Source organism: Sceloporus occidentalis, unplaced genomic scaffold (genome assembly GCF_023333645.1).
Source record: "Sceloporus occidentalis isolate IW3139 unplaced genomic scaffold, rSceOcc1.0.p SCAF_1, whole genome shotgun sequence".
Lineage (NCBI taxonomy): Eukaryota > Metazoa > Chordata > Lepidosauria > Squamata > Phrynosomatidae > Sceloporus > Sceloporus occidentalis.
In genome coordinates, this window is record NW_028316981.1 from 190185563 (window position 1) to 190208212 (window position 22650).

At 39.2% G+C, this 22650-nt stretch overlaps 1 protein-coding gene across 1 annotated transcript in view; it reads right to left on the bottom strand.

Annotated features, from left to right (window-relative positions):
* Positions 1-22650, bottom strand: part of LOC149323141 (sodium/potassium/calcium exchanger 2-like) — a 99902-nt gene that overhangs the window by 36654 nt on the left and 40598 nt on the right. The window contains exons 4-6 of the mRNA XM_089487835.1: positions 16438-16467; positions 12309-12417; positions 1432-1482 (exon numbers count right to left, since the gene is read on the bottom strand). Coding sequence (XP_089343961.1) covers positions 1432-1482; positions 12309-12417; positions 16438-16467 — 190 coding nt within the window. The remainder of the gene's footprint in view (positions 1-1431; positions 1483-12308; positions 12418-16437; positions 16468-22650) is intronic.

Below are 22650 nucleotides of genomic sequence, written 5' to 3' on the forward strand. Positions count from 1 at the left end.
TGAGGAGGACTGCATTACAGTTGGACAGACTGAACCAAGGAAGCCATGGTGCCAAGTGTACAAGATCTGAGCAGGAGTATCGATGGCAGGGTGTCTTGGAAGTCTCTTATTCATTCACGGGGTTGCCAAAAGTCTAAGTTGACTTTATGGCACTTGACAACAAAAACTAACAAAACAAGTGTTTTCCAGAATATTTGGGATACTTCCACTGAAATTAAACTGAACCTTATTTTAACTACATGTGTGTATTATACACTGTTATCAATCATTTTAGCAAAATCCTTCAAGTGATGCTTTTGGGTATGTAGATGAAATGGCAAATAGTTACACATACATGTTTGCAGAATCAAAGTGTCAACTGATTTTAATAGGGTTTTAATTTTTATTGTCAGGTTTTAGATGATTCTGTTCTTACTTTTTGTGAGCCACCTTGAGAACCATATCAACAGAAAAGTGGCATATACACTTTGCCCTGCAGATTCGTGACTTCGACACTCACAGTTTTGATTATTTGCGAGGTCAGGGTTGCTATGTGCGTGCACTCCTGCTCCTCCTCCCTCCTCCCGGGCTTTTCTCCTTAGGGAAAAAGCCCAGGAGGGACAAGCCAGGGAGGGTGCGTACACCAACCCCACCCCTTTCTCGGTCCGATAGCTGCTTTCCCCAGGCACCGATCTGCCCAGGAAAAGTGAGGGGATGGATCCATCCCTCCAAGCTCTTTTCCTAGGCAGATGGCTGCCTGCCTTACCCAGGCAGCCATCCACTGCAAAAGGGGTTTGGAGGGATGGATCCATTCTCCCTCCCAACCTTCTTCCCAGGTAAATGGGTCTCTGGGCAAGAAGGTAGCCATCTGCCCAGGCAAAAAGTTGGGAAGCCAGTTAAAGGGACAGGAGGGCTGGGGAAGAAAAGGAGCATGTGCACCTGCTCCTCTTCCCCCCTCCCTTTAACTGGCATCTTTATGGGGGGTTATTTGCTATTTTTCACATGCGTGGGGGTCTTGTGCTCCTAACCTCCATGAATTTGGAGGGCCGAGTGTGAAAGTAATAACTAACTAAATAAATAGCTCAGAGAGGAAACCAGCATTTATGATTTTTCTTGAAACTTAGTGTTAATAATTAAAAAAAATTGAATTAAAAATTATTATTTAAAAATTTGTGTACAGTATATCTGTGTTATTAGTCAAAATGTGGGCCATGTTAAAGGAAAAAAACTGTATTTGCTGTACGACAATAAAAAGAAAAAAAAATGGGGAATGCATGTTAATAAAAAAATTCAAAAGTACTTAAAATGTTCATATGGTAACACAGCACAGTATGTCAGTGAAATCATGCAGAGAGGAACCGAAAAACCTCAAAAAGAAGAAAAGCATAACAATAGATTTGTTTAAAAAGTAAAAAAAAAATGATTATACAAAAATTCTAAAGTATTTCTTACCTTCTTCAGTCATTGTGTCATAATATTTTAGCTTTCCATATGATCCAAGCTCTACAACATCATAGTAAAAGACACAAAGATAAGGAACCAGCAGACATTCAAGGTAACTGACATCCTTTCACATATTTGGAATAAATTCACAGCAACGATCAGTAGACCAACACAAGTTGTCAAAATTTGAATTTCATAAGAATCACTTCAATAATTAATATATACATCATATCCAGAAAGATCTGAATACAAATTATTGTTATCTGCACCAGCAGATAGTAATATTTGGATGGACTTCGGGAATTATCTCTTCATCTGTTTCAGTCCTTTTTATGTTAAAAATGTGCACAATTTTATTGTTGCATATTACAATGAACCTAATGCAAATAGAGGTATATTTTGTTTCTGTGACATGGCAATGGAAGTACCACATAGGCAAATGCAGTGTAAGTGGTTCTTCTCCACCTACATGTTTCTCAGCCAGGAGAGCAAGGCTTGTACAGGAGGCAACTAAAATATTGGTGGCTGCTATTATTCTGATACACATACAGGCATACCTCAGTTAACAGGACCTCTGGCAAAGAAACTCCTTCAGCTAGCAAGCCTTTTCTTCCCATCTTCTGTCTAACTGGAAGGTGTTTTTTTAAAAGCAGCAATGGCAAGGGGAGGGGAAGAAGAAGTGCTGGAGAAACACAAGACTTTCAGTACTGGGATGCAGGCATGCAAATAAACTTGAAATGGGAAAAAGTAGAATTCTACTCTAGCCAGTCCCAATGTAGTTATGTACACCTGCCTACAACAGGCAAGATAAACAGCAGCTACTTCCAGAATCCCTCCCCGAACATGCATGGATAGCAAAACAGAGAGAAAGTGGGAAAACGGATAAGCCTGCCTCACAAACTACACCCAACATACTTTTTAAAAATGTAGATCTATGATTGGCCATCAAAATGGAAATCATAAGAAACATGGAGGCTGCTGAAAGGACAAAAAACACTGTGCATTTCAGAAGAAGTCTTCAAAATGTTTTTGTCTGTTTAACCAAGGCCTACCTGACCTGGTTGTTTAATTTCACATGTACATACTGTTAATTCTGAAGCAAATGTTTGCTGAAATATGTTGAGCTGTTCTTTTTTGTGATGTAGGAACCTACCCCTTTGCTTTTCATGCTATTTCTGCCTCAAGTGTGCCCCACTGTTAAACAGCTCTTACTGTCAGGAAGGTTCTTTCTAATGTTGGGGTGGAATCCCTTTTTCTGAAGTTTGAATCCACTGCTCCCAGTCCTATTCTCTGGAGGTGCAGAAAACAAACTTGCTCCATCTTCAGTACGACATCCTTTGAAATATTTAAACAAGGCTATCATACCACCTCCAACCTTCTCTTCTTCAAGAAACATACCCAGCTCCCTATGTCACTCCTCATAAGGCATGGTTTCCAAACCCTTCACCATTTCAGTCACCCCCCCCTCCCCTCAACATCCTTTTTGAATTATATTGATGCAGCCTAGAATCACGTTGGCTTTTTTAGCTGCTGCATCAGATTGTTAACTCATGCTCAGCTTTTAATTACTGTCTTAAAATCTCCAAAATGGACTCAAGAAGATTCCCTAAACTCTGCAAGCAAGAACAACTAGCTATTGGGAATTCTAATTTTTGGGTTAGTCAACTATCCATAATTTTTTTCCAATTAGGATTTGGGCACACAATCCAGGAATCTATAAAACAAAGGATCTGGGATATCAGACATAGCATCATTGGCTGGTTGCAAATCCTTAAATTGGTTAGCTAAGAATAAAACTGTATTTGGCCTAGAAAAATATCTTAGGTTACTCATAACACAGAGCTAGGGAACAGCCTTCACCAGAACTAGATTTGAGCAATTAAACTCAATGGTAAGAACAGGACGGTTCCAAAAAAATACCTTATCAAGAAAGAACATGCATTTCTGGTGTTCCTGCCATCAAGGACATTACACACATCCTGTTTGATTGTTGCTTATATGATAATGAGAGAGCCCTCCTTTTACAACCATTTTTGGTTAGACTGACCTACTGGGACACTACTGTCAAACTGTCCTATTTCCTTTCCGGTGAGAATTTACATCTAGTGTGCTGTGTAGCAAAATTTATTATAAAAGCTGCTTGACTGACAGATAAATTTATCATGCAAAACAGGGTTCCATGCCACGGTGATGAGTTCATTTAAACATTTCCAACTATCCCTTCCTTCCTTGTTTCCCACTCTGATATAGATTGTTATAGACTATAGTTTGTTTTACATAATTTGTTTTTATTTAACTTTTACTTGTATTTGTTTTAATTTTTTAGTTAATTTTATACGAGTTTTTAGGTGTGATTAATTTTTTATCCTTGTATGTATTTTGATATTCTAACATTTAGATTTTGCATTATGTATCTTGTACTTTGTCTTCTATTGATACGGTCAGCTGACTAATCAATACAATTTTTTGTTGTTGTTGCTCAGCTTGTGGTCTACTAGGACTACTGTTGCATGGCAGTTGTGAACTTGGCTGTCTTACATGAATTCACCCTATTCTTTTCCAAGCCATCAGACTGATTACCAATTACTGATATGATCTATGAATCACTCCTTGTCAGATCTAATCCCACACTGTTCTAATAGTGTCCAAGGAGCTACATCCAGTTCCTGGTTAGGTCACTGCAACATATGATACATGCAGCTGCCTTTGAAACCATTTCAGTTACTTCTATATAGAGCTATAAAGTTCCTAACTAATCAAATGTGGCTTCAGTCCTTTCCTAGCTGCCCTGAATTTTAGTCAGTTTCCAAGTTTGAGCTAGAAGTCTTTCCAGATGCTGTTTTTCAGATCCCCCAGCTGAAGGATGTTCAGTGGATAGCTATAATCAAGACAGATCTCTCAATCATGTGGCTTAGAATGCCAATCCAAAGGGGGCTGAAAAGCCAGCTTTCTGGTAGCAGGACAAAAAACTTTTTTCCCCTCAGGTATTTTACATTCCATGAATGGCTGTTTTTATGTATTTTCCAGTGTCATATTAAGTGTGTTACATTTTACTGTGCAGTGCACCTGTGTTATATGTGGGTGCAGCTTACACGGCTTCCAGCATATGCTGCAAGCCTGTGGCAGAAGAAGCCTTGGTGTGCCAGGAAGAAGTAAAGGGGCGTGCGCCCGCAGTGCACACCCTGCCGCGTGCATGAGCCCCATTACTTTTAATGGGGCATGAGCATACATGGTTTTTCCCCTTACACAGGGAGTGGGGGTGGTTCCGGAATGGATTCCCGTGTAAGGGAAGGGCGCACTGTATTACATTGTGTTCTTTTAACTTGTTGCAATCTGCCCAGAGAATCCCTTTGTTAGTGGGCAAATAAATAAATAAATAAATAAAGTTGTTCGCAGGAACCCTACTGACTACTTAGCCTGGCACAGTAAGATACTATATAATTTGCCATTCCAGCATGGTTCTTCCATACGTACTAGACCTACTGATTTTGTGTCACTTTCCCTCTCTTTTCAGTTCTTTCAGTATGCTTAGCATGTGACAAAACAGTGCCTCATGTAGCCCACTGAATAATATCAGTGCCTCCATCCATGCTTCCAAACCAGTGTAAACAGGAGTGTGCAAATAAAGAAGAGGCTTAGATAAACTGATTTTCTGCCAGTTTATTTAGCAAACAAGACTGTCCATCCTGCCAGTTTTCAATATGGTTCTCTTATAGAATGTCAGTGAAGTAACTACTACAGCACATTCCTTTACATACAAGTGGGATGGGAATAAAACATTACCTATTCCTACTCTTGACAATAAGACCTCTGTACAGTAACGCTTCTTCTCAAATTCTTTTCATACTGCAAAACTTTCACAGAAATAATATGAAGTTTCATATTATTATTTATTGTTACTGTTGCAGTTCATAAGTGAGATAAAGATGTCTGTGTCAAGGAGCACCATCCATTTGTGAAACCGACAGAAAAATCTTCTGTAAAGTTAAGCAATATCCTCTTAACAACAATGTACTAAAAGCAATGCATTATGTAACCAACACTATCCACTATTCAATTAAAAGAAAACTATCCACTATTTAACTAAAATGTTCACCCAAACTGGGAATGTGATCTTGTTTCATACTTTTGTTCTGAATGATTAAAAGAACTCTCACATGGAAACACAGGGAAGTTAAATAATTAGAAATTAAGAATACATGTTAAATGTTCATATAGACACTTCCCCATCTCTAGCTTCTAGTAGTCTTTCACTAGAGCATTTGCCAGTGACTATCAAAACAGAGAATTTAGGGACTAATAACTGAACAGTAGAATTGTCGAAGTTATTTCTCTCCCTAGTAATGGAAGCACTTCAAAAGTAATTATAGAAGCACTCATCAATCATTTTGCTCTGAGTCTATTGTTTCAATAGTTCTTGCCTGCTCTCTTTAAAGAAATGTTCCTATTTCAGGAACATTTCCAGATCACTCTCTTTTTTGCTTGTGCATGTAACAATAACAATAACAACATGGGTGTGACATTTGTTCATGTTTTGTGGCTCTTACCTTAAGTATGTTTGGCCACCCTTGGTCTACCTGCAGTACATCTATTCAATCAGAGATAACTTGATAAATCAACATTTATATAGGTTCCATTGGTTCAGTAGGGTTTATTCTATGTGGGACTACCTGTAAGTTTTTCCCCAACACCATTAAATACAGTTCTAGATTCAACCCATGATTATTACAGCACATTGGTTAAATCTACTTGTTTGTTCCAAGTAAAGCAGCCACATTAAATTGACTGGATGTCAAGTTCACATTGATTTAATAGGCCTGCAGTAGTTAGAACTAACAATTCGATTCAGTCATCCAATGCAATAGCATTTTTGCATTTGGCTGGGCAAATTAAACATCCTGATGAGATTTTGTACAAAGTGTTGGTTATTACCTTTAAAGCTCTACATGGCCCTACACAATCCACCCCGCACTCTCAGAATAACTGGGAAGAATCTATTGGATTATCCAAAGACCAGACTAAGATCTACTTCCCATAGGGCATTTACTGCTATGGCTCCCAAATTGTGGAATGGCTTGCCGGAGGAGATCCATTTTATTACCACTTTAGATGCCTTCAAGAAGGCACTCAAGATGGATCTCTTCGGGCGAGCCTACCCCCCAGATCTGCTATAACAGCTTTAAGATGACACTTCATTCGGAACATGTATGGGAAATTAGATGCTGATTGTTTTAAGATTTTATATCATGAGAATGTATTTTAACTAACTGCAATTTTAAAACTGTGCTGTACTCCCACCTCGATCCGCAGGGATAGGCGGAATATATATAAATAAAAATTATTATTATTATTATTTATTACACACATTTCTGTTTCATTTATTTTATCATGAAACCATACTATAAACAATATAAATTATCACCCCACCTAGTACTCAGGTTATTTTAACACTGAGGTCATAATTAACAGGTGCATTGTGGCTGCAACTTAAAATTGACAAGCACATCTTGCTGTTGTGCCTCACTGCAACATACTGTCTGTGGAAAAGCTACTACTGTATGTAAGTTATTTTTAGCCCCAAATTGCTAGTCATTTTGTCCTTCCCAGCATCAACAGCAGTAAATCAGGCAAACACCCCACACGCTGGATCTTGTATCATTCAGCATTTGTGACGTTCAGAAATAGGCACAAAATTTGACATTCATGACCATTCACTAGCAGTCCATCATAAATTGACAGTTTTATTAACTGGATAATGCAACATTTCAGCTTTCTCTGATTTCAAAGCACTTGGAAAAATCAAATCAGAGGATCAGCGAACTATGGCATATTTTAAATCACCATGAAATACAAATTGGAAAGTTAATAACATCCAAAGAACCAGTTTCTGTCCCTCTAGGAGGGCACACATACTTTATCTGCATAGTGATTTAAATAGAGGTACTGGTGAAAAATGTTAGGATATTAAGTTTTTCCCCTTTAATATATTCCAAGGGACATTGTGGCAATTGTCAATATCACACTTAATCTAAACCAGGAATGGGAAACGTCCAAGGATAATAGTTTGCATTATAGGCACACAAAACACTATCCCTGCAGGTGATTCTCACTCCTGCTGCGGATTCTGCTACAGTGGTAAAATAGCCACATAGCAACCATCATCCAAGTATGTGAAACACTTCAGCATGCCAACAGATTTTGACATACAACTAGATGTACAAATTAAGCATACAAGTTTCCACTACTCGTCCTGAACAGATTAATTAATTTCTAACCTTATATTTGTGTTGGCTCCTTTTCTTTTTCTTTTCTTTTCTTTTTCTTTTTTGCAAACAAGGGGGGACTGACAGGTACTCAAAACAAGCATTTCAGTTCACGTGAATGTCTGTTTGGGTACCCAGGAATACCCTTGATTTAGGTCAATTCCCTCCCACCCCAAAAAACCCTGAGTCATCTTATCCATGGGTCAATTTAGGTACTGTACTTTAACTCTTATATAAAAAAGAAACCATCCTCTCATGAAAGACAAGAGTGTAATCTTTCTTGGAAGTACTCATCCCCCTCTATTCTCATCCATCCTGCCTCAGTTATGCCTGCTGGAATTTGTATGTTCTTTGACATTGTGTTCCTTTGCTTTGTCCCTTACATCCTTTGATACATGCCTCTGGGTTTACCCTTGACCTATCCATAGGTCATATCAAAATCCATAATTTTGGCCCCAAACCTGACCTCATTTTATACATGAGGTCAACTTATAGTCGAGTATGCAATCTGCCCTCTACATTTGTGGGGGTTAGGGGCACAAGACCCCCTCAAAAGTGGAAAAAACACAGATATGTGGGGGAAGTTGTGAGGTGAATGTACATGTGCTCCTCTTTCCCTGGTGATTTGGCTGGCTTCCCCCAGCTGGCCAAAGCATGGGGGGAGGCAAGAGGGGCAGGTGCATGTCTGTCCCTACTACTCTCTCCTGGGCTTTTTTCCCTGAGGGGAAAAGCTTGAGGGGGGGGAGGAGCATGGGTGCATTTTTCATAGCCATATCATGGGGAAAAACTCCCAAATAATCAAATCCACGAATGTTAAACCCGCGAAAGTGGAGGGCCGACTGTTTATGCTTTTTAAATTGGTATTTTCAATCAACTGTAGCCACTGTTGTTTTTAAATGTTTGCATTAAAAAAAAATGAAATATATGCTTCTGTATCATACTGAAGTGGTATACCTTAATATAGTTCTAACAAAAATACGTTGGTACTGAAACACAGAGAATGGTGCAAAGACAAGAACAGATATACTAAGTTCTCCTTGACAAGAGCTGAGGTGGGAAGGTTTTTAATTTCCTTCTGAAGAACGGATGAACTTGCAAATATCTGAGGGACTATTTAGCTGCAGTGGCAGCTTTTCTTCCTGCAGGTGTATCTATTTCTGAAACTGTAGGTGTTGTATCTTTCTCAAACAGGGTCTACAGTTTCTATATATCGAAGGACATGTTTTTAAAAACCAGCACTGTGAAATAAGTCAACAATCACACTTGAGGAGAAATAACCTGTAGTATCTACCCTTGAGAATCTGCATTACACTTACAGAATTGATTAGCCAAGTTTATTGGTTTACTCTTTTACTGTGAACTGGTTGTGTAGTATGGTCTGTTTCCAAATACAACTGACAGTACTGCTGGAGACCTCTAAAGGTCCGGGCTGTTGGAAGAACCATATCTTACCATACGAGCTCTAAGATCTTCAGATGAGTTACTTCTCTTTATCCCATTGCCTTTACAGGCATATTTGATGGGAATGTGGGCAGTACGTTCTCTTGGGCTGCTACCAGACTTTGGACTCCCTCCTTAAGGAGGTTAGGATAATTTCTCCTTTACTGTCTCTTTGGCTGCAGGTGAAATCCTTTGTGTTTCAGGAAGCCTTTAGGAACTGATTGTTAACAAAAGGAGAGCTTTTATAGTGCTGCTGTTTTAGTAATAGTAGTAGTAGTAATTGTAATAGTAGTTATTGTGTGCCTTCAAGTTCTGACTTAAGGTAACCCTAAGGCTCCTCCTTTACAATCTCATGCCAGGTGAAATATTTTGTGTTCTTTGTTGTTTGATTTATATTTAAGAATTAGTTCCGCTGGACTACTAATTGTGCTTTCTTACTTCTACCTCTCTTATTGCTATCTTATCACCAAAATTGTTTCATGCATATTTCCTGTGTGTGTATAACTTTCAGTCATTTATTTTCAGTGGGTGGGTGGATGAAAAATGGGGCTTTCTTTTTTCTAGAGCTTAAAAGGGGAAAAACAGGGAGGAGATATAAAATATGGATTGGATTTTTCATCATTTTAGTAAGGCTTTTAGTGCAATAATGTAATGTACATTTAAACATCAAAGTATAATTAATCTTAGTGAAATAAGCATCCAATTTTCAATGTAGACATACTCAATATTAGAATGTATATTTAGGCTATTTAGTTCAAAAGTGTCACAGTGGCACCTTTTCATTAATTTTCTCTGTTGCCATATTTCGTATTCAATTATTAATTCACTCACAATATTTACAGGTTGCTCCATAAGTGAATTCACTGTGAGCACACCAAGAAAGAGCCAACTTGGTCTAGTGATTTGAGCACTGGACTAGGATTCAGGGGACCAGGGTTCAAATCCTCACTCAACCATGGAAACTCAGTGGATGAGCTTGAGTAAGTCATATTCCCTCACTCTCAGACAAAGGCAAACCCCCTTTGAATAAATTGAGTCAAGGAAACCCTGTGGTAGGGCTGCCATAAGTCGGAAATGACACAACACAACAACACACAACAGCAACAAGAATAGCAGCAAGTGCAGATGATTTTTACCCTGAGGTTAACACTGGTGGTTCAAAAATCTGCAATACACTCACATACTAGCAGTGTTTTTCTGATTGTAGGGCTGAAAATATCAAGGGCCTGTCAGGGGCAGATTAGAACCCCAGGATTCAAAACCTCATTCAATATTTTTGTTATGTACCTATATATTTTAGGTGCTGAATTACATCAGATAAGCTGGCATGGTTATTTTCCTTCCCATTGCTCTCAAACAATGGGGGCAGGATTGAAGCTGACAGGGAAAGTGACCCCCACTGCCTTCACCATACTGAGCAAGCAGTTCTGTGGAAATGGTGCTTCCTTTGCTACAGAATTTGAACCACTACTGGCATCTGATTTGATAATCTGGTTAACGTGCACCATGTGTTTGTTACTATACATATATTCAAGATCAGAAGGAACTCACTGCATGAGTAACCAAGCTGGCAATAGGCAGGCTGAGGTCTCCAGGGTCTACTGACGCAAGTACTGTGAAAACCAAATGTATACTCACAGAATTAGGTGCTATCTACATGTTACTTAAATTGGAAACTAGGCAATAACTTTAAACTAACTTCCTCCCCTTTACGTCTTTGTCTTTCTTTCACTCTTTCACTCTTGTCTTCTTTTCTTTTTATGTATACTTTACAAAAAGATAGTGGCATTTTCACAACTAACTTGAAGAAAAATCTTTCTGTATTAGTCATGAGTAGTAAAACTACTTGAGCCTTAATGCTGGAACTGAATTTCTGAAATTTCCATCTAAATCTTTTTATAACAACATAGAAATTGAAAAGTGTGCCTATGTAATAAACTATGTAATTAATAAAAGCTACTCCAACAATACACTGCATTTACTCTGAGTGTTGCTTTAGTGCTGATAGAGACTGAATGCTCAGATATGCCTTGAACAATGGAATAAGAATGAGGCTGCAAGTCATAAAACCAGGTCAGATGTCTTGCTACTCATTTAAGATGTCAGGATACTGTTCAGTCACTTGTAATTCATTAAAATTTTATAAAAACAACAACATTCGAATGACAAAGTTGTTATTATTGGCACATTCAATACCAGCTGTGTATGGATGTTCAGTGACTGCAGCACAACTTTGAAAACACAAAGGCATCTAAATTTGTTTCTGATAATATATCAATAGATGTGCTTCTTTGAGCACAGACATGGTGATAGAACATAGAACACAGAACACAGAGGACAACAGAATAGCACACTCACTTTTTACTCTGAGTATTGGGCCTGAATAGACAGGCCAAAATAAAGCTGCTTTGGGCCATTTTGGAGGTATGCTGTTTAAATGACACATGCATCTTAAGAGGCCAGAAGCCGCACCAAAGCTGTGCTTAGGACTGGAGCGTGGCTTTGGTGCAGCTTCCAGCCTCTTAGGATGCATGCATAATTTAAACAGCATACCTCCAAAGTGGCCTGAAGCAGCTTTATTTTGGCCTGTCTGTTTGAGCCCTAATGTTAACTTTTTAAATTCAAAGTAAAACTGATAAATAAGATGTTAGTTTCAGAGTGCTGTGGCACTCTTACATTTTAATAAGAAAATTTAAAAGTTTATAGATGGAACCTGATTCCCTTCTGCTTCTAGTAAAACAGCAATTTTTGGAATAATTTCAATCAATGTTATCTGTAGTACACAGACACTTCAGTTTTGTTGAGAAATGCAACGTTTACAAAGGCAAGCCTTATTCCAAGAAGACATATTTTAACTGTAAGAAAGCTCAGGTATTACCTCATAAGAACCCCCCTTCCCCATGCACAGAAATTATACATGGCTACATTTACATATTTAAACCTAGCTGAAGGGAAAGGAATGATTTCAGCACGAACTATATTAAAACAGACATTTAAACAAATATTCACAAATGAGGTTTTATAGATGTGCACGCCTAACTTGAGATTTAAGAGGAAATATGCATTTATGAAGTGTGTCCTCAGAGAACAGAAGAGAAGAAGCACTAGCTGCAGAAGGTAATTTGAAACAGCATCAACACACAGAAAAAACCAAACAGGAAACCATTATCTTTATAGTGATACCTTCAGCAAGTGGGTCAAGTGTGTGAATCATAAGTTGGAAGATGCTGTTTCTCATGAGACTGTTGTGCAGAGATGCAGAACTTCCACCCCGCTGGAGACATGGTTTAGTCTAATGCAGTGAGAGAAAAAAAGACTATTTGAGTCCTTTTTAGGAAATATATTTCATTGCATTATAAAGCCATGACACCTCTCATCCACGTTTCCTTCATATTTGAGGCCAAAGGATTTCAGTTAGATGAAGATTTGTGTAGTCCCACCATCTGGCTCCATCCTATCCCCCTGCTTTTAAACATCCAAATGAAGCTGCTGGGTTGCATTCATTTGTGTTGTTGGAACAAAGGAGATTATCAAACGGAGAAAAAGAACGGGAGAGAAATGGCATGTTTCCATCCTTATCGCATGATTGCATGAAGATCATCACGCGATGTCCCGCAACATCCTGTTCATCCCATCCTTTTCCTGTCAATGAAGAGGAATGGTCCTGTAACTTTTTATTCAAGAGAAACTTCCATGAATAAGTTATGGGACCATTCCACTTCACTGACGGGAGAAGATTGGAATCAGTGGGCTGTCACAGGACATCATGGTCTGCCCTGGCCCTGGCCCTGATTTAGAGGCATAGTCAGAAGACTCAGACTCTGGGGCTGCTTGGATCAGAAGTCCCAGACCAAGCTCAGGACATTGCTGAGGGAGAAACAGTGAGAAACAGGTATTGTGTGACTCTTGGACTGAACTCTGGACTACTCCTTGGTATATTCCCCTGCTGTGCTGCCCTCAATAGAGGTGAGCAGGACAGTGCAATAGTGTGATAAAGACAAGAGCTTCCTGTTTCTCTCCTATCCTTTTTCTCCATTTGATAATCTCCGTGGTGCCATCTGTATGCTGACAACCCAAATCTGTTATTGCTCTTGGTAAGGCAAGGCTGTTGAGGTGTTGAACAAGAGCTTGGAAAAGCTGCTTCCTGGATCACAACTCCTAGAATCCCCTAGCCAGAACTGCTACTAGAGGATTCTGGGAGCAGTAGTTAAAAATAATGTTCCCAAGATGATTTCTGCATTTGTTAGATGTGATAAAAGATTGGTAGAAGGCCAATAAACTGAAGCTAAATCCTGGAAAGAGTGTGGAACTGTGAAAGAGATGGTTGTCGAATAGAACAAATTAGTGTACAACTTTTTAAAACAGGAGGTTTGTACTTCTAAAAACAGCAGGATTTGTTGGGAAGTATCCTTGGACCCACCTAAGTGGCCGAGGAGGAGGGGGCTGGGACGCATGCCCAGCCTCCTCCTCCTCCCGGCTTGCCTTCGCTCGCCGAGAAAGGGCTCCATGGAGCCCTTTCGTGGCGAGCGAAGGAAGGGCGAGGGCCCTTTTGCCGGCCTCTGACAGCCCCAGGAGGGACCCTCAGGGGCTGGCAAAGGCCGGAGGACAGCGCACCGTCCTCCACGGCCCTTTTGCTGGCCTCTGACGGCCCCAGGAGGGACCCTCAGGGGCCGGCAAACGCCGGGGGAGGAGCCAGAGGCTCCCTCCCTCTGAAAAGGGGGCGGAAGCCATGCCACACCCTGGCACCCAGCCCCCATCCTGGGGGTAGAAGCCCCGCCCCTGGCACGCAACCTTAAAAAGGTTTGCCATCACTGCCCTAGACATTTCAAATATATTGAGAAACAGAGTGATTTTATTTGTGTTTTATTGTTACTTTAATTATTTTTATTTATACACTTGTCTCTCCACATTTGCAGCTCTGACTTTTGTGGATTTGATTATTCATGGATTTTATTAATATGTTCTCTCTAGGAATATCTAGGTCATCCAGCACAACTCTATGGTCAACTTTAATCAAAAGTCACACTGAAAGACCTAGAGATTCCTAGAGAGGACACTCCACTAGGCATTTGCAACTCCTTCAGTGCAATTCAGTGGTCTATGTCTGGCAGATGTTGACCACAGAGCTGCACTGGAGGACCCAGACATTCCTAGAGAGGTGTTATCTTGGGTAAAAACATAGTGTTTTGTCATTTGTGGTTTTTCCACATTTATGGGGGTCTTGTGCCCCTAACCCCAGCTAATGTGGAAAGACGAGCGTATATAACATAGCCATGATAACAGGGGAAAGGGTGATCTGAATAAGGAGGTAAACACAAATTTGGTAATTCTGTGTCTCATAATATGTAGTACAATTCTTTGAAACTGGGGAAAATACACTAAATATTAAAAGTATTAAAGTAATTGGCTACATAATATTTGGTGGTTTTTGTCACAAAGCTCTCATATAGACCTAAATCCCACTTAGTCAGAGACAAATAAGTACAGCGATCCCTTCTCTTATGCGGGGGATCCATTCCAGACCCACTCTCCCAGCTTAAGGGAAATTCCATGCATGTTCAAGCCTCATTAAAAGTAATGGGGCTTGTGCTTGTGGCGGCAGAGCACGCGCCATTGCTCTTTCCGGCGCACAGTGCCACTTATTCCGGTGCAGCTTTCAGCATATGCTGAAAGCCGCGTATATCACACCCGCGTATGACATGGGCACACTGTAATGATTCATTGCAGAAAACCTAAAGACTGAATAAATATATGTGGGGGAAAGATGTATAAAAAGAGTCTTTTGTTCTTTCTTTCTTTCTTTTTTGAAGCTTATACAAGGCCACTGTTCCCAAGTAATCAGAGAGGTAGTTCAGGTTTATTCGGGTATCACAGGCCTGGTACAAACCGGCCTTTCCGATGCCCTCATCACATGCTAGGGTTGCCTGGGGACGGAGCGCCCACACGCCCCACAACCCTGGCACGTGATGAGGGCGTAACAATGGTGTTTCCCTGCATACATGCGCCGTGATATTTGTTACACCACCGCCACAGCTTGAGAGGAACCTACTTTTTGTGGGTTTTTTCCCACTGGCAGGAAGCTGCATGATTTGGCGGCTGTGGCTTTCCTCAGGTGTAAAAACAGGTGCCGAGAAGCAACCCTTTTTGGGCAGTCTGTCCCATGCCACTGTTAATCAGTAAGGCCTGGAAGCTTCTTCCATAAGAATAAATTAAAGAACAGAGCAACAGTTAGAGTTTACAAAACAGCTGTAGTGTATTTATCAATAGAAAATAACTTCTGGCCAGCACAAAATGGGTTGACAGCAGATCTTTGTTCAGTGTTAGGAAGCTAGATTCATCTGATTTGGAGACACCTAAATGTATTAAAAAATGAAGAAAAGTAAGGTCTACTTATTGTAGTTTATTCTCCCACCTATACCAAATATTTTAAAAGAAAAGGCTGTAATGAATGGGCCATTCAGAACTATAAAGAAAAGCACCAAGTCATCTGTACTTGAGTATCAAAGCTATGGTAGGCTTAAATCTCTTAGCATTGACAAAAATAGACCCACTGAACTTCAAGTCATTTCCAATTTATGGCGAACCTATCATGGGGTTTTCGTGGCAATATTTTTTCCAGAGGAGGTTTCTTGACTTCCCCTAGGCTGAGTCGATATGACTTGCCCAAGGTCATCCAGTGGTTTTCACAGCTGAGTAGGCTGTGGTGGTATTCACCACTGGTCAGATGAAGCAGTTGGGGCTTCTTGGCTGAATAGTAATTCCATGAGTCTCCCTTCCACATCACTTGCAGAATTTCCTTTCCAAAGATCAGGTTTCCTTTTCTCATTGCAAGCGAGATAAGAGAGGCTTCTTGGATACTATTCAAGTAGAGATCTTGGGAAAGTTACTTTTTGGATTACAGCTTTCAAAATTGTTCAACCAGCATGGGCATGCTAACACAGATTGTGAGAAATGAGGTAAAAAAATAACAACTTTCCTAAGGTCTGTTCAGAGGAAGGGGCCAAAGGGGCCAAGACACATAACCTGCAGGAAGAGGGCCATGGAGAATCTCTTGGGTACAAACTGAGAAAGGGGAATATAGGGACAAGTGTCCTTTTTTGGCTTGGTGACTATGACCAGCCTGACATTAAAGACCTTGAGTATACACATTCATTTCCTATTAAAATAAATATATTTTTAAAAAAGGAAAATTTGAGAATTAAATCTGGGACTGAAATTTCCAGATTTGCAATTATATCACTACACACGAACACATTTTAGAAGCAAGTTATCTCTAGATTTCTCACAAAATAAAAAACTAGTTGCTGCCTACCGTAAGTGTCTGCTCTTCCCCAAGGTTTGACTGCATGAATGGAGAGGAAGGTAAAGACAGAAAAAACAAAACAGTAAAATTGGTGATGAAGCACAAAAACATTTTGATTAAAAAATAATCAAAACCAAAATGTTAAGACACAACAGTAGTAATTTTTGCACATTCTCTCTAAATAAGATGCTACAGGTTGAGTTCCCTTATTTGAAATGCTTCAGACAAGAAGTGTTTTGGATTTCAGATTTATTTATTTATTTGGATTTTGGAATATTTGCATATACATAATGAGATACCCTGGAGATGGGATCCAAGTATGAACATGAAATTCATTTATGTTTTGCATACACCTTATATACATAGCCAGAAGGTAATTTTATATTTTTAATAATTTTGTGGATGGAACAAAGTTTGTGTATACTGAACTAACAGAAAGCAAAGGTATCAGTATCTCAGCCACCCATGAAAAAAGTTTTGGTTAAAGGAGACTCAACTTGTGTTTCACAACTTTAGAAATACATGTTAGTGCAAGAAAAGATTCCTATTTGAACGTCATGAAACTCTTGGCTATATCTGAGTCATTTTTTTTTTAAAAAAGAAAGTCTATGTAAAATTAAAAATCTCAGAGTAGGCTGCAATAAGTGGAATGGTTTGAAAGAATTATGATTATATTGAAAGCCTGAAAAATAAGGCTGATATATCATTGATATTCAGGGTCTCAGGAAACTCCCTTGAAATGGGACAGAGCTTCAGAGGCACAGTTATTTGTCATGAGCCTGGACAGCGAATTATAGTGTTGTTGAACTCTCCCTCTCCAGCATCCAGAACCTGCTCACGCTGCTGCCCTTACCACATCCTTTTACCAAACTAAATGAGTTTGGCCTTTAGAGTTTAAATTGTTACAGGAAGCTACATTCCCACGCCTTACTAAAAGTTCTGTAACTGGCCAACCACTGTGTGCCTGATCCAGTAAAAAATGTTACTTGGTCAATCTTGATTCTTCCTCTTTTTGTGGAACCAGTCAAGTCAACCTGAAATCAGTTTAGTTTACTGAGTTGCTGTTTTGCAAACAAGAACAGAAATAATGGATGGTTTTGTACCAGTTGACAATAATTAGTATGATCCTTATGAAATCCCATATCAGTACATCCTAGTTCATCTGGACTAAATGTTGATATAGAAAATTGCAAGGATTCATGTGTGTTTTCAAATTAACCAAGGTAAAGTATCAACAGTTAGGATTTAACAGTGGTGAATGGTCCTCTACATGCAGAACTGGTTAAAAATAGATTGCATACATCATACCATGCTACTGACAAACAACTGTGAGACTCACTGTAACCATATACTATTCCACTTTTAAAACAAATTTGAGCATGACAGTTAAAGTGATATCGAGCCAGATGATTTTTACAGTGCTGATCACCTTTCAGTACCTTACAATAGCTCATAAAGTACAGCATAAAACTGACTTCATAAAACTACAGTGGAACCTCGGGATACGAAATACCCGGGTTACGAATTTTTCGGGACCCGAAAAAATCCAATTGGAAATTATTGATCCGGGTTACGAACGTTTTTTCGGGTCCCGAAAAAACTTTTGGTGCTTTTTGCCGCGATTTTACACCAAATCGCGGCTTTTCCCCATTAGCGGCTATGGGGATTCGGCTTGCGAAAGCCGTTCGGGTTACGAAAGCGGCCGCGGAACGGATTATTTTCGTAACCCGAGGCTCCACTGTATATTCAAAAGTAACACTTGCACAAAAGCTACATGCATGCAATGTTCTAGTACAATAAGGCCTACTTAATTACTCTGTTTCCTACTCTGGAACAACAAATGATATATACTTGACAGTACAATTCCCATAATAAAGCATATGCCTCATCCTTTTGTTATAGATCAAGAATAAATATCTAAAAACATTCTTTAGGTAAGTAAATTTAATCATTAAGGTTAAGGAGATGAAAGAGGAATATGAACATAAACAAGACCATGAAACAGGTCATTCCTTTCCCACAGAAAATAATGAGTAAGTTTAAGTTTGTGTCTTTATCTGCTCAATTCTATCGAGTTTTGAACTTCAATACAATTTAAAAAAAAAAAACACTTGTCTTTATCTATCAAAGAGAGACGTGACGAGAATGGTCCCAAAGAAGCCAGGAAGGGAACGGAATGAGTGGGGGGCGCGTTTTACTGCACACAGAGTCCCTCACTCATTTTGTTCCCTGCCCTTCCGTTCCCTGTCCGTTCCAGAGAGGAGGAGATTTTTGAGAACTCATCCCTCACTCATTCCAGGCCCCTTCCGTTCCAAGAGCAGTTCCTGGGAGCCCTGGGAGATAAAGTTCTACATTGAGTCAATCATGGACTGCACATGGAAGCCTCAGTTAATAATGCATCTGACATAGAGGCTTCTTTTTACAAAGTGTTTACAAATGCCCATGAGTCCTTTCACAGCATACAGCCAGCTGATGAGTCTGCCTCATCCATCCTAACCTCCCTTAGTTGGTTAGGATGGATGAGGCAAATTCAGAACTGGCCTTTCATGAGAGCTTAGATTGCTCTTATGATTCTATTGATTGGCTGGTTCAGTTTGAAGTGATACTCCTGTTTTAATAGTTTCTGGGCTTCATTCAAGTTTGATGCCTGCAATCCACTGCTTCATTTCTGTAAATTGTTTTTATATCAACAGAGGAGCACAATAAGTATTTGAGTATACTTGAAATAGAGTGAGATAATATGTGAGCTTTGTTTTTCTTTGGAACAGCTTTGTTTCCTTGAAACAGTGAAAATAGTTTTTTGTGGGTTTTTCGGGCTATGTGGCCATGTTCTAGAAGAGTTTGTTCCTCTTTTAGAACATGGCCACATAGCCTGAAAAACCCACAAAAACGATGGATGCCGACCATGAAAACCTTCGACTTCACAGTGAAAATAGTGTTGGGTTATGAATCTGGGAAATCAGGGAATCAAATCCCTGCTTGACATGGAAATGGATGAAATGAACATCTCTCCTCACCTACATCCATCACAGTTTGGAAAAGTTATGTTTTTGGATGATGGCTCCCTAATTCCTCAGCTACTGTACCATGCTCACTGAGCAGTTCTGGAAGTTGTGATTCAAAAAAGTAACTTTTCCAAGTCCTGATGTCAAGCGGCATGCATGGAGTGACCTGGGGGAGAAAAAGGGGGAAAAAGAACTGGGATTTTAAGAAATGGTTGTATTCCTTCCTGTTGTTCAGAGGGAATCCTGTTTTTTAACTGCTCAAAACACTCAGAGAAAGGCAATGGCAAACACCTTCTGAACAAATCATGCCAATAAAACCCCATGATGGGTTGACCTTAAGGTTACCATAGGTCAGAAAGGACATGAAGGGAAACAACAACACAAGGACTGAGAAACAAAACAAATTAAGTTGTATGGGCTACAAACTGACTTGCTGAACACAATGTTTAGCACTATCTAATTCAGTACAGTACTAACTCATCACATCCCCTTGTGACATTTATTCAGGAAGATAACTTTCCTTAGCATTGCCATGGGAATGCACTATAATGTTAACTTGGTTGCCAGTTAATCAGAATGAAGCTGCACAAAGCCTGAACAGCAAGTTCCTCATTATAGATAAAGTGTTTCACTCCTACTGGGGACTGCAGCTTTGTCTCACCTAATTACTTCTGGCACTTTATCTATCAAACAGAAACGGGAGGGGGAGCCTCTTTATTTCCTCCTCAGGCATCATGCTATTCTGCATTAATCAGAACATGACAAAGAGATCTGATGGGAAGACAATACATGCTTCTTTCCAGAAATGTTACATTTTTGAACTACAACTCCCAGAATTATGTAGTCAACATGGTCAAAATATAACTTTTCCAAGCTTGCCTGCCTACCTTCCCATCCACCTCCCTCTCTTCTTCCCATCCTCCCTCTCTCACAAAACGGAAATAATGCAAAGTATGATATAAAGCAATGCGTAGTCATGCTGTGAATTACTTCACAAATGGATGAAATAATGTCTCTTGCTAAACCCCAGTTGTCCCTACAAAACATGCTATACACATATCCCAAGAGCAATAATTAGAAGAGCCTGAAAACAGGATATGTAATTGCTTTGTCTCAAAACTGGAAACATGAAACCTGACTCAACATTGGTCATCAAGTTGCTAAAAAACAGGCCAGGCCACATAGTTAAATTCAAAGATGCTGAGGTTTCTGATTACTCAGTTGAAACAGGTCCTAGATGTATGAGGGTGGGATTTTAGGTGAGAGTCTGATATGCTATGAATGTAAATTGTCTTCACTAATGTATAATTGTTTGGGGTTTACACAGCTTGTGATTTTACAACATGATATCTGGAATAAATACTGAGATTTTGTCATGGGTGAGAGGATGTATGGATCAAGTCCAATGTTGCATGAGCAGACTTCTACTTGCAAGGCAGGTCTTTCCCCTATTTCGTCTGCTGTCCCCTTCACCACTCAAAATCTAGAGGATCTGGACTTTGTAGGATAGAATATAAGGGAGTGGCAGCCTAGGAAATGGACAAGAATAAATTTCCCACTCTCTTCCACTAACAAGACCCTTCTATAAGCAGAATAAAATGATTGGATGCAAAGCTATGTCTGCAGTGGCATGTCAACCTTTGAGCTAGTCTGAATTCTAGGTGTACACAATGGGGTTATTCTTCCACTGGCTCGCCAGTATCATTTCAGTGTCTGATTTATTTTTTAAAAACTGTATTTAAATACAGTACAAAACAGGCTACCTTTACATTCAAATAAATTAATGTTGGATACATGGATGTTATTTCAAGTTATCCTATGTAATCTTCCATAATTTGCACTAAGTCTATAAGTGAAGTTCGAAAACAATTTCAAACTTCACTTCACGTTCTCCAGCTCATTCTAGAATTAAAAATATACATAAGTGACAGAACTAATTCAAAGAGTTTAATTATCAAGTTCTCAACTTCCAGTACTAACTGATCACTATATCAATAAAAATTCAAGGGCTGCAGCTACACTGCAGAATTAATGTAGTTTGACACTTCTTTAACTATCATGGCTCCATCCTATGGAATCCTGGGATTTCATTCTGCGGTGTAGATGCAGATTAGGCTTAATTTACTCCCCCCCACACTAAACCCTGCCTTGTAAGGTTTCTGTGTAGACACCAAAGTTCCACTTTCCACAGCAAGGGAAGCTTGCTGGTTATGCTTTTTTCTCCATCAGGCAGACATGCAACTTGCTGCTGCACAACAGTTTAGTAGTTTTCAATAAACATGCTTATGACTAAATCTAGTTAAATATTTTAGTATAACTGTTGTTAAACGCCTTAACTAAAAGTTGCTAATTCCCTTAACTATTATTGCAAAATATGACTTTATAAAATTATGCAGGACCTCTTGCCTAAATCTGACAGAAATTAGCAAACCACATAGACATGGATTATTTCTATATGGGAAGGTTTGGTAGCTCAGGTCTAAAGTTTTTGAGAGCAAATGCATTATAAGCTCAAAAAGGCTTGTAAGAGTAGCAATCCTTAAACCCTATTATAACCTATTAAGGGAACCAAATAAAGCACCCTGCATTTTGGTACGGGTCCAAAAGAGCTATTAGATTTATGCACTTGTCTCTTGTACAAGCTGGGATCACATTTCTCTAGTCACTCCAAACATTACAGAAATAAGAGATGACGACTCTAAATAAATAATCAGCTCAATATCAATGTGCTTTCTTTTCTTTTTTAAAATGTTATATGGCATGACTAATACGTTTTATTTTTACATCTAAAGGATGAAATTGATATCAAGCCTCCTATGGTCTTTGTGACTTATTCCCAACCTGCACTCTGTCCAAAATGGCTTCCCATATATAGTCCATATTGACTGCCCTAGGACTCTCTGAAGTCCAACAAAATAGTTTGCATCTTGTTCATGAGTTTGTAAGCCTGCCAGTTGTACGATCTTATTGAACAGTGTAACAGATGCCACATCCAAACAATTGTTATTGCTCAGGTTGATTCTCTGATACAAAATACATGCTGTAAGCTAATTTATTCTTACTCAGATATCTCAAATATATGTGGGGTTCACTGCGTGCCTAAAAATCATGTTTAAGAATAGTTTTTATTTGTAATCTCCGATTACATCTCTGAATAAAGAAACATTTCTACACAAAGGATAACAATTCAGTGAATGATACAGAAGAACAGTGTGAT